Raw genomic sequence first — 11,033 nt, 5'->3', positions numbered from 1 at the left:
AAAAAAAAAAAAAGTAATTTTTATTTCGAGTAGGAAGTGATTAGAACCCCTGGTGCGTTTTTTTTACCTCGATCCGGTGCTTTATTAGAGAGATTTTCCCCTCACTCAAAACACCTGAACAATCTGATTGGATGCCGGCATTGTTCAGGTGTTTTGACAGCCAGTGGGGCCGACTAGCAAGATACTGAAGCTTGGCCCAGTGGGAGATTCCTCCATCAACACAGTTTAGGCTGGGTTCACACCTAGGCGTATTGAATATGCGCGTTTCTACCGTGATTCGCGGTAAAAAAAACACGCGACAAACGCGCATTTCCGAGGGCTATTTGGCTGTATCCCAATGGAAACGCGCGACAAAAACGCCGCAAAGAAGCTCATGTACCTTTTCAGGCGTAGGCCGTTTTGTAGCGTGTTCAGACGGGTTGAAATACGGCAAGGTGTCAACCATACCCATAGAAAACAATGGGATTTTCATGTTTGAGCGTTTTGTAGAGCGTTCGTAGAGCGTTGAACGCGCTACAAAACATACAGGTGTGAACCAGGCCTTAGAGTAGATGGAGGAATCTGTGGCACTTTTTCCATCTGACCATCGAAAATCTGCAGATCATCTATAGGTGTATGGGCAGCTTTAGACTTTGCTTTTGTTCAGATGCACCTGAAATGTAAATAGCTGATTTTAAAGTGTAGTTCCACATTTGCAGTCAGTAGTTATGCTTTGTGACTGGGAATATGTAACAAATATAAAGCAATTTGGCTGCAAATGGTGAGATGTACAGTAATACCTTGGTTTACGAGCATAATTCGTTCCGGAAGCATGCTTGTAATCCAAAGCGCTTGTATATCAAAGCGAATTTCCCCATAGGAAATAATGGAAATTCAGATGATTCGTTCCACAACCCAAAAATATTCATATAAAAAGGATTACAATACAGTACTGTACTATAATATATAATTCAAAATATAAAGACAAATAAACCAATTACAGGTACCTATGTGGCTGGTGTGAGGGGGACAAGAGAGAGGAGGATTATTGTGCAGGACGACTTTCACTATCACTAACGGAATCACTGCTATCTCTTGGCTCAACGGAATCTTTTTCATTTCATGAAAACCTTAGCAAGGAATCTATCCAATGTGACATTGCGTTGTCGTTAAACAGACTCATCGCTCGCACTGCTACAGCCTTATTCGGGGGGTGCTTTTCTACAAAATTTTGCTCTTATTGCAAGACATTGCTTGTATATCAAGGCAACATTTTTCAGAAATGTTTGCTTGTCTTGTAAAACGCTCTCAAACCAAGTTACTTGTAAACCAAGGTATTACTGTACTTTAAACTGAAACTTAATTTGGGCTTTAAGTGACATTGTGAATGTGGTTTGCAGTTCTGCTTCAAGTACAGCACAGAATGAAGTGGTATTACAAAAAAGTGTTGTCGATGCAAATATATATTTTTGTTTGTTTTAGGCCTGCGACCAACAACACACAGAAGAAAAATTAGAAATGCAGACATAGGACTGTTACAAGCAAGAGAATCTCTTACATAACAGTATTGTTGTCTCTTCGAAATTAAAAAGGGAGTTTAAGTATCAGTTTAAAAATAAATAATGTGTCACATAATTCTTTATAATCTTGAGGGGCTGTGTGACCAAATATGCAATCAGATGCAAAAGAGGTCACCCCTTCATTGTACCTGAAAAACCTTTCAACAATAGTTACTTATATGAGTAACAACACACACATACAGTATTTTAAACACCAAACGTGTAATATAGCTAACTCAGAAAATAGCAAAAGATGTACAGGTCTCTCCGGCTTTCCCTTTTAATGCGTAGTTATTATGTAGTTAGACCTAAATGTTAACTTGCAGAACCTATTAAGAGGTCAACTAAAGGGGAGGAGAGCTAGAATTATTAATAGATATAAACACTTTTTGTTGATTTTACTGGAAAAAAAACCCTGAAATCTGTATTTCTGTTTACTGTCACTCACTGGTAGCAATATGGCATCTATTCCATTAGTGTAAACAGTATATTTGCGCAGATTCAGACTGCATCTACAAAGCTTACTTCCGGGTTCACTCCCTCTGATGGTTTACAGTAATACCTTGGTTTACGAGCATAATTCGTTCCGGAAGCATGCTTGTAATCCAAAGCGCTTGTATATCAAAGCGAATTTCCCCATAGGAAATAATGGAAATTCAGATGATTCGTTCCACAACCCAAAAATATTCATATAAAAAGGATTACAATACAGTACTGTACTATAATATATAATTCAAAATATAAAGACAAATAAACCAATTACAGGTACCTATGTGGCTGGTGTGAGGGGGACAAGAGAGAGGAGGATTATTGTGTAGGACGACTTTCACTATCACTAACGGAATCACTGCTATCTCTTGGCTCAACGGAATCTTTTTCATTTCATGAAAACCTTAGCAAGGAATCTATCCAATGTGACATTGCGTTGTCGTTAAACAGACTCATCGCTCGCACTGCTACAGCCTTATTCGGGGGGTGCTTTTCTACAAAATTTTGCTCTTATTGCAAGACATTGCTTGTATATCAAGGCAACATTTTTCAGAAATGTTTGCTTGTCTTGTAAAACGCTCTCAAACCAAGTTACTTGTAAACCAAGGTATTACTGTACTTTAAACTGAAACTTAATTTGGGCTTTAAGTGACATTGTGAATGTGGTTTGCAGTTCTGCTTCAAGTACAGCACAGAATGAAGTGGTATTACAAAAAAGTGTTGTGTGACAGCGACAAGGTTCCTCAAAGAATGTGTGATATTCGGTTCGACGTTTCAATTATCCTTGCCCCCTACCCACCATGTTTGGTGGGTGGGTATGTAAGATATGGAAATCCTTGCGCACTTAGCTACAACTTAGACCAGGATTGGCTGAAATGCATGAGTGTCGTTAAGGTTTTTATCCTGCATTTGCTATGAAGAAATACAATTGCATCATGAAACTTTCAACAATGCTGGCTCTGTGTTCACTTGGGAAGAACTGTTGCTGTGCATTGCCTGTTGCTGGCACTGTTTTATCTCTGAATAGATGGACAGATTTGACTTAAACTGTATGCAACAGAATGCCCACCATATAGATCAGGGGTAAATCTCTGGCCCTCTAGCTGTGATGAAACTACAAATCCCATCATGCATCGGTCTCTTGGAGTCATATCTGTGGCTGTCAGACTCTTGCAATACCTAATGGGATTTGTAGTTGCACCATAGCTGGAGGGCTGGAGTTTGCCTACCCCTGATATTATTGTTCTGTATATGTTTGCCCGCCTGACTGTTTTTTAAGCATTGCTTGTACGAAGTTGGCTGATGTTACTTGCATATAGTTTTACATTTTGCTCGTTTTCTTGAACTTTATGCTTTTTATTTGTTTTGTGTCGAAGCAAACTTAAGATCCTCTTGAACCGCTTTATAATGTCTTTATCCCTTTTAGCGGTTTACAAAAGCCTGATTTTAGCCACCTGACTGAACCATTTGACACCCCTGGCTTCAATGCCTTGTATAGAGGTAGGCATTGATCGTTGATGTTTTTTTCTGCAAATTCTAGTTCTAGCCCATGTCATGCAGAGCACTTTTAACTGCTTAAAGCAGAACTCCAGCCAAAATCTTTTAGTCATACCCACAATGGGTTACACTTCCAGCCCGATGCGGATATGAGAGCTGCAGCTCTCATAAAGAGAAGCGCCCCCCCCCCCTCCCTCATCTTGGCCATTCACAGAGTAATGTATATTCTGTAAACCATCTTTGCCTGGAGTCCTGCTTTAAAGGAAACCTGTACTGAGAGAAGAAATATTAGGCATGCCATTATTGAACACCTTCTGAAAATGCTAATTGTCTGGCTGATACTTTCTACTGACTGGTAACAAGCATTCAGTATGTGTATTTCAAACTGCTGACCTAGATAAGAAACCTAATATTAAAAATATGTTGACCAAAGTAATGAAGTACTACGTTTTGCTTCTCTTTGCAGTTGTCCCAATTAAAAAGGTTCATGCTTTGACTATAACATGGGCCCTTCCTACCCAGGAAAGGTTTTACAAGTAAGTACTGCTTTGTGTTCCCAGCTATACTGTCCAGGCTTCAAACATTACCAGATTGAAGCCTATCTCCATTAAACAAAAAAAACCTCCCCTTGCAGTGCTGTTAGGCAACTGTTAACCGCTCATGTTTGTCTAGGGGACATTTGGAAAGCACTTTCACCCAACCACTTCTGCTGGCTCCAGAACTGGCGTGTGCAGCCTTGCTCTCCACTCCTTCCCCTCTCTCTGACAGTTGATGTGATTTACTTCTCATGCAGGGCCCATAGGCCAGTATTATACATGGGGACACCAAGGGGCAGTTCACAAACTACAGCTGAGGTGAGAGAGGTAAATGCTGTCCACTGGGAGAGCGGGGATCAGGTAAGTGAAAGTGCTTTCTACCATACTCTTAGACAAAAATGAGAGTGTGAAGGTAGCTCACCTGCAAGGGGAGGTTATTTGCTTTTCCATGGCAGCAGACTTTCAGTTGTATCAATCACTTTCTGTTCTACATTTTCACATTTACATTTCTGGTAAACATTTTAAATAACGCTTATAATTCAATTACAGGGTGAAACCTCTTCACTACATTTCATGGCTTATTGGTCACGAGGGTAAAGGCAGTATTCTCTCTTTGCTGCGTAAAAAGTAAGTAAAAAATTTTAGATTCCTGGCTTGTGTGCTGCAGTATATGTTTAAAGGTATAGATTACTGAGCAGTGGACTGCCAGTAATTGGAACAATCTGATGCTGTTGGGTGTAGAGATATGTGTGTGAGGTTTATTGGTAAGGAGGGATTTCAGTACTAGGAATAAAGAAGTGGCAGAGGAGCATAGTGGCTACAAGATTATCTTTGTAGCCTGGTAGCGCCAATGTCCTGTTTTTGACATGAAGTGAGCATACTCTTGCATAGTTAGGATGCATTTCCTCTGGAAAATGTATTCCATGACACAAAAACATAGTGGAAGGGTTGTTTGTACTAATCTGGCCCTTATTTGAATTTTCATTGTGGTTGAAGTATAAACAATCTACTTTAATCTCTGGATGTTCCATACCTCATTTACAGGTCCAGTAGATAAGCTACAAAAGGGTCCCTTTTGAGTTCTTATTGACTTAAAGGAGATCTATGAGGTGAGTGCTTTTCACTCATCCTCCTAGTTCTAGCCGACCTGTGACAATGAGACTGTCACAGGTCGGCTCAGTAGATCGGGAGGTGAGCGAACACATACCGGCGTTCGCTCACTTCTCGATCCTGTCACAGCAGAGCGCTATGACAGGGGAGTGACTGGATTCCTCCCTCTCCTGTCTGATCCTCCAGCTCTGACTGGCGGAACGGACGGGCGAGGGGGCGGGTACAGCTGGTTCTGCCTCTAGATAGGCAGAGCCAGCTGTCAATCACGCAGCTGGCCGATCCTGACAATTGTCGGGATCCGTTTCAGCTGCAGCGTCTCAGTATATCGCGAGCTGTAGCTCGCGGTATACTGAGCATTGGGTGACGGGAGGACGCTAGTTTGTGTCCTCCTGTTACCCTTAGGAGAACTATGGGGAAAAGCCTCAACCTCATAGTTCTCCTTTAACAAACAGCAGGAAGTCAGTTAAGTATGCAAGGAAGCGTATGTAAATAAAGGAATGCATTTTACACAAATGCTTGGTGTAAAATTTAGGGGTTTTGAGGTAAAGGTTGGCAAGTCGGAGCAGGAACGTTTTGATTGTTGGAATGCTACTTTTGTTTTTTTGTGGATTCTGGTGGACTCAATAACAGAAATGGCATGGTCTGCAATAAAAGTGGGGAGGAACTTACTATGTGTTTTTGAAGGACCAGATTAAGAAAGCAGTAAATCTGTTAAATGTATGTTTGGCTATTAGAGTGCTGGTTATATGATGCAGTTGAGGGAATTCTGACCTGGCAGTGCCCACTATTCTGTCTGCTCTCCTCTCTTAGGTGTTGGGCTCTGGCTTTGTTTGGAGGGAACAGTGAAACTGGATTTGAGCAGAATACAACATACTCAGTCTTCAGCATTTCCATAACACTGACAGATGCTGGATATGAACATTTCTATGAGGTATGATCTAAAACTTACCCTTTCCATAAGCTTTATTTTTTTTTCAAATTATATAACATATACATTTATAAAAAAATAAATTAACAGAAAATAAAAAAAAAACAACAAATAATTATACCATTAACATACCATCAGAAAAAAAGTATTAAATCCACTTATCTATTGGGCTCATATTATACTATACTTACCATTTAAACAAACATGAGATTCACCAGTGAGTTATCATTTATCCCTTCTTCAGATGAGAACCTTTCTTTCCATAGTTCTGTGAATTTCCCTGCTTTTCCTCTATGCCAAAATAATAACTTTTCCCTTTCATGCTCAATCAATTTAAATATGAACGCTGTTCAGTGTCAACACTTTTCCTACATGTTCCTCCTCATTGACATCTGTTTTTCTAAGGCTTTCCTTTGGTAGCTTTGTGTTCTGTAGACCTTCTCATGGTTTACCGTCCAACTTAAAGGGTCACTTTTTATATCTTGAGTGTTACTATGAATTCTCTTCATTAGTTCAGCATATATAATCTCCTCTCGCAGAAATAATATGGAGTCCTTTTTTTTTTTTTTTTGTCTTTTGTAAATTATTTCTTAGGTTACTCACATTGTGTTCCAGTATATCAAAATGTTGCAGCAGCTAGGTCCACAAGAAAGGTGATTATTTGTACAAAAATCATAGTAATACTTGTGTGAAGGTAAAATAATTTATGAAGCTGTGCTGAGGCCTAATTGTTTACATTTTCAGGATTTTCCGGGAAATTCAGAAGATTGAGGCCAATGAGTTTCGCTATCAGGAACAGGTACACGTGTTATTGTAATGTATGCTCCACAGGAGAATATGGACATTTATTTGTTAGTTTTATGTTAAAGTGAACCTGTCGTGGGTTAAAAAAAACAAGTCAACACTCTGTGCTTCCCGCACTGTCCAGGATCTTTCAAACTCGGCCACACTCTGTAGTGAGGGATAAAGACTTCTGTGACCCTCTGGATCCTTTGTAAGCCTCCTTTCTCCAGCTTCTTACTGTCCAGTAGGGTGCATAAACAGCCAACAAAGTGTTGCCCCATTGGATAGCAGGACAGCGATGGGGTATACCATCCTTTTTAGAGGTCTTTTAACTTCTAATATGAAAAGAAAATTCAGTGAAAGGAGTTCTAAGGTCACAGCATATCCTATCCTGTTATGACATCAGCATTGTAATAGAAATACTTACCATAGTTTTTGATAGATTGCAATCAAAGCTTACTTGGAAGAAAAATCCTTTTTATGTAGTAGATGCTGCCCTATGTCTGCCCATCATGTTCAACAACTTCCTGGATTCCCAGTGTGCTTTGTGTCACTTGATGTGATGCAATCTTGATTTCTCAAGACTACATATCCCATCAACAATTACTTTTAGCAATCAATGATGTTGATACATTGTGGGAAGTCCAGACGCTAATTTTGTAGTTCAGAGGGAAGGCATAGTTAGTGGTAACACTTGGAAGTGCATATTCACAGGGCTGAGGGAAATTGTGTCTCTGCATTGAGGAAGTGCATCCTATGGGCATCTTCAATATGCAAGTTTAAAAACTTCTAGATCAATGTGTGTATTAGAAGAGGGATAGAGCTTATGAAATTCAATATAGAAACACATTTATTTTTAGTTTTTGACCATAGATGCACTTTTTTCATCCATTATGGGGCACAGGAGGTCGGGGACGGCTTCAGTCCCCGATGTTTCCAACGTCTGCAGCTTGGAATCATGTTGTTCTCTGCTAATAGAGTCTTTCCTGACTTCCTCATAAGCTCATTTAGGAATAACTGGGTCCTCTGCTTTCTCAAATGGCTACGATTTACTATAGTCATGTAGGACTTTAGGAACCAAATTAACCAAATATATGCTGACTCGGAGGCCATAAGCGCACTCTTGCACCTTCTACCATAGATTTTTCTATCTGATTTACCTGCGGCCTTAGTGATTTTCTGAGTCATTGGTTATAGTGACTCTCTGATTCTGGGTTGCTCAAATCCCCTCCAGATGAGCTTTTTTATACCTGAGGAGCTGCAGTCTAGATTACCTACTTCAAATCTTCCTGTGTATCCTCACAAACTGGCAGGTCTTCATCAGGCTTTCTTGGGCCTTCTGGACCAAGGAATCATAGCTCTGGCCTCTATTGTAGAAGGGGTCCAGAGGCTTAAGCTGGCCATACACCTTAAAATTATCTGCAGATTTTCTCTGGCCAGATGGGAAAAAAGTGCAACAGATTCCCCCGCTAAACTGTGTGTATGGAGGAATCTCCCGCTGGGCCAAGCTTCAGTATCTTGCTAGTCTGCCCCGCTTGGCTCTCAAAACACCTGAACAATGCCTGCATCCAATCAGACTGTTCAGGTATTTTGGGAGCCAGCAGGGCCAACTAGCAAGATACTGAAGCTTGACCCAGTGGAAGATTCCTCCATCCACACAGTTAAGTGTAGATGGAGGAATCTGTTCCATCTTTTTCATCTGACCACAGAAAATCTGCAGCTAATTGTAAGGTGTATGGGCACCTTTATTCTGACCTTTTCACTACCCCAAAACCCAAAGGGGGGATTCACCCCATCTTGGTCCTCCAAAGCATTGAATATCATTGTTTGGGTCCAGATGGAATCCACCAGACCTGTCATTGCCTTCCTACGTCAGGGAGACTTTCATGTCCCCATCTTTCCTGTACACCAGAGCTTTTAGATTAGACTCCTTTAAGATTTGAAAAGGAAAGAGAGAAGCTGATTGGTTGCCATGCACATCTGCTCCAGATTTCGTCTGTTCCAGTTTTGATAATTTTCCCCTCCAATGTATTTTTTTCTTAATCATTTGTTTAGACTGATCCCATTGAATTCGTGGAGAATATTTGTGAAAACATGCAACTATTCCCCAAAGAAGACTTCCTGACTGGAGACCAGCTGCTCTTTGAATACCACCCTGATGTAAGTGTTATTAGCAGAAATCACTCACATTAACTGACTAATTCCAAAAATAATTTTTAATATTTCATAAATGTGCAGCCTGCATACAAAAAATACTTGGTGATCCTTCCATGAAGGACCATATGCATGCACTTCCTGTTATTAGGTGGCAATGCCTTGTCTCACAATTTTTTCTGCTGCTTCTGTCAATGTTGTCTGAGTGGAGACTACAAGCAGCTGTGCTGATACACAATGCGTGAAAATGTCTGTTGTCATTACAGGGAAACCTGCCCTGAGAAATGATATGCAGGTATAGCTGGAGTGCTTGTACACAGGCAGTGGCTTCAGGAGATCAGTAGTGGGGGAATGCAAGAAAGGATCAAAGCATTACTTTTATTAAGAAAAAAAACCCCACAACAATGGTTTGATGCACATTGTATTAACACCTTGCCACCGACTCCTGGTGGTCTTTTAAGGGGATCCTAATGCTGGTAGTTGGAAGTGGGCTTCCCAATCATGTGATTGGCTGTCACATGATCAGGAACCAATCGCATCACCCCCTGATGGTAAACCGTTACCGGAAGCTGACGGTGACAGCTCAGCCACTGTGCAGGGACCGTGCTTTCAGCACCACCATCAGCCTAGCTCATGCATATATGCATAGAGCCGGCATTAACCCCTTCATGATTTCGGGACGCAGAAGCGATCTGGCGACAGGTAAGTCGCCAGGATCGCTTCTGTTGTAAAGCCGACAGTCGGCTCTACAAGTTTAAACAGAGTCCCGGCGGCAAAAGTCGCCGGGAGTCTGTTTAAACAGCCCCGATGCTGGCGACGTACACTGTACGTCGTCAGTCACGAAGGGGTTAAGGCCCACCCATCGTGCTGATGGATATGTGCATAATGCTGGCAGGAAAGGTGTTAACAAACAAAATGTTTTTTATGCAGGGTTTTGTGTACTTTTAAGTGACAAGTTTAGGTGTTCCAAATTAATTTTTAATTGTTAATTTGAGGGTTAAAGTGACACTAAACTCAGCAGTGAAATATTACAAATGTGTTCAAGTACCTTTTAATTATTAACAAAAATGTATCTTATTTGTGTATCACTCGGCTGTAGATCCTCAAATCATCTCTGAATTGGTGCGGACACTGTCCTTTCTTCTGGAGGGTGGCTACTTTAGTTCCCCATGGTCCCTGTGTGTGTTGTAAAGTAGCCACCGCACCAAGCTCGCTCCCGTGATGGACTACAATCTCATGTTTAGTTTACTAATTTGTATTGAGATTGTAGTCTATCACAGGAGTGAGCTTGGAGCAGTAGCTAATTTAGAACCCCCACAGGGACCATGGGGAACTAAAGTAGCCACCCTCCAGAAGAAAGGACAGTGTCCGCACCAATTCAGAGATGATTTGAGGATCTACCACTGAGTGATGCACAAATAGGATACATTTTGTTCATAGTTAGGGCACTTGAATGTATTTTTAAGATTTAACTCTTGCGTTTAGTTTCACTTTTATGTTAGGGTGAGTGCAAGGTTAAAATGGATCTAAATCAAATTTTATAACCTTGTAACTTCCAGTTCACTGAACTGTAATATCTAACAAGGTACTGAGCTTTTCTATCTTTCTTCTGTGAACTACCAAACGCCTCCTCCTATGTAATCAGGAATTGGGGAGGGGGAGGTGTTTGTATTCAAATCAACAGAGAAGCCTGCAGTAGGTTGACAAAGCTGCTTCTCCATAAATTAAGTACAGTGACACTATGACAGGGAATGTGTTACTAGAAGGATTACCTGGTGAAAAGGAAAAATAATCAGTCTGATGAGCTGCAATATACTAGATTTTTCTATTAGGATCAACAGGTATTTTTCTGCTCTTGGGTTTAGATTCACTTTGTCAAAGGCTTACTCTTGGGGTTACGTTTACGTTTTATGGTTTGGGTGATAGGTAGGGTAAAGTGTTGGGGTCATTAAAGGAGAACTATGAGGCGAGTGCTTTTCACTCTCCTCATAGTTCTAG

At 40.8% G+C, this 11,033-nt stretch overlaps 1 protein-coding gene across 1 annotated transcript in view; it reads left to right on the top strand.

Moving 5' to 3' along the window:
* NRDC (nardilysin convertase) overlaps positions 1-11,033 on the top strand; it is a 48,700-nt gene that overhangs the window by 16,969 nt on the left and 20,698 nt on the right. The window contains exons 10-15 of the mRNA XM_018552502.1: positions 3,991-4,060; positions 4,610-4,687; positions 5,981-6,101; positions 6,693-6,751; positions 6,843-6,897; positions 8,937-9,041. Of these exons, the coding sequence (XP_018408004.1) occupies positions 3,991-4,060; positions 4,610-4,687; positions 5,981-6,101; positions 6,693-6,751; positions 6,843-6,897; positions 8,937-9,041 (488 nt within the window). The remainder of the gene's footprint in view (positions 1-3,990; positions 4,061-4,609; positions 4,688-5,980; positions 6,102-6,692; positions 6,752-6,842; positions 6,898-8,936; positions 9,042-11,033) is intronic.

The sequence above is a fragment of the Nanorana parkeri genome, unplaced genomic scaffold (genome assembly GCF_000935625.1).
Source record: "Nanorana parkeri isolate BGI_ZX_2015 unplaced genomic scaffold, ASM93562v1 scaffold89, whole genome shotgun sequence".
NCBI classification, from domain to species: Eukaryota; Metazoa; Chordata; class Amphibia; order Anura; family Dicroglossidae; genus Nanorana; species Nanorana parkeri.
Note: the sequence above shows the minus strand (reverse complement) of the source record. Positions and strands in the feature narration are given on the sequence as shown.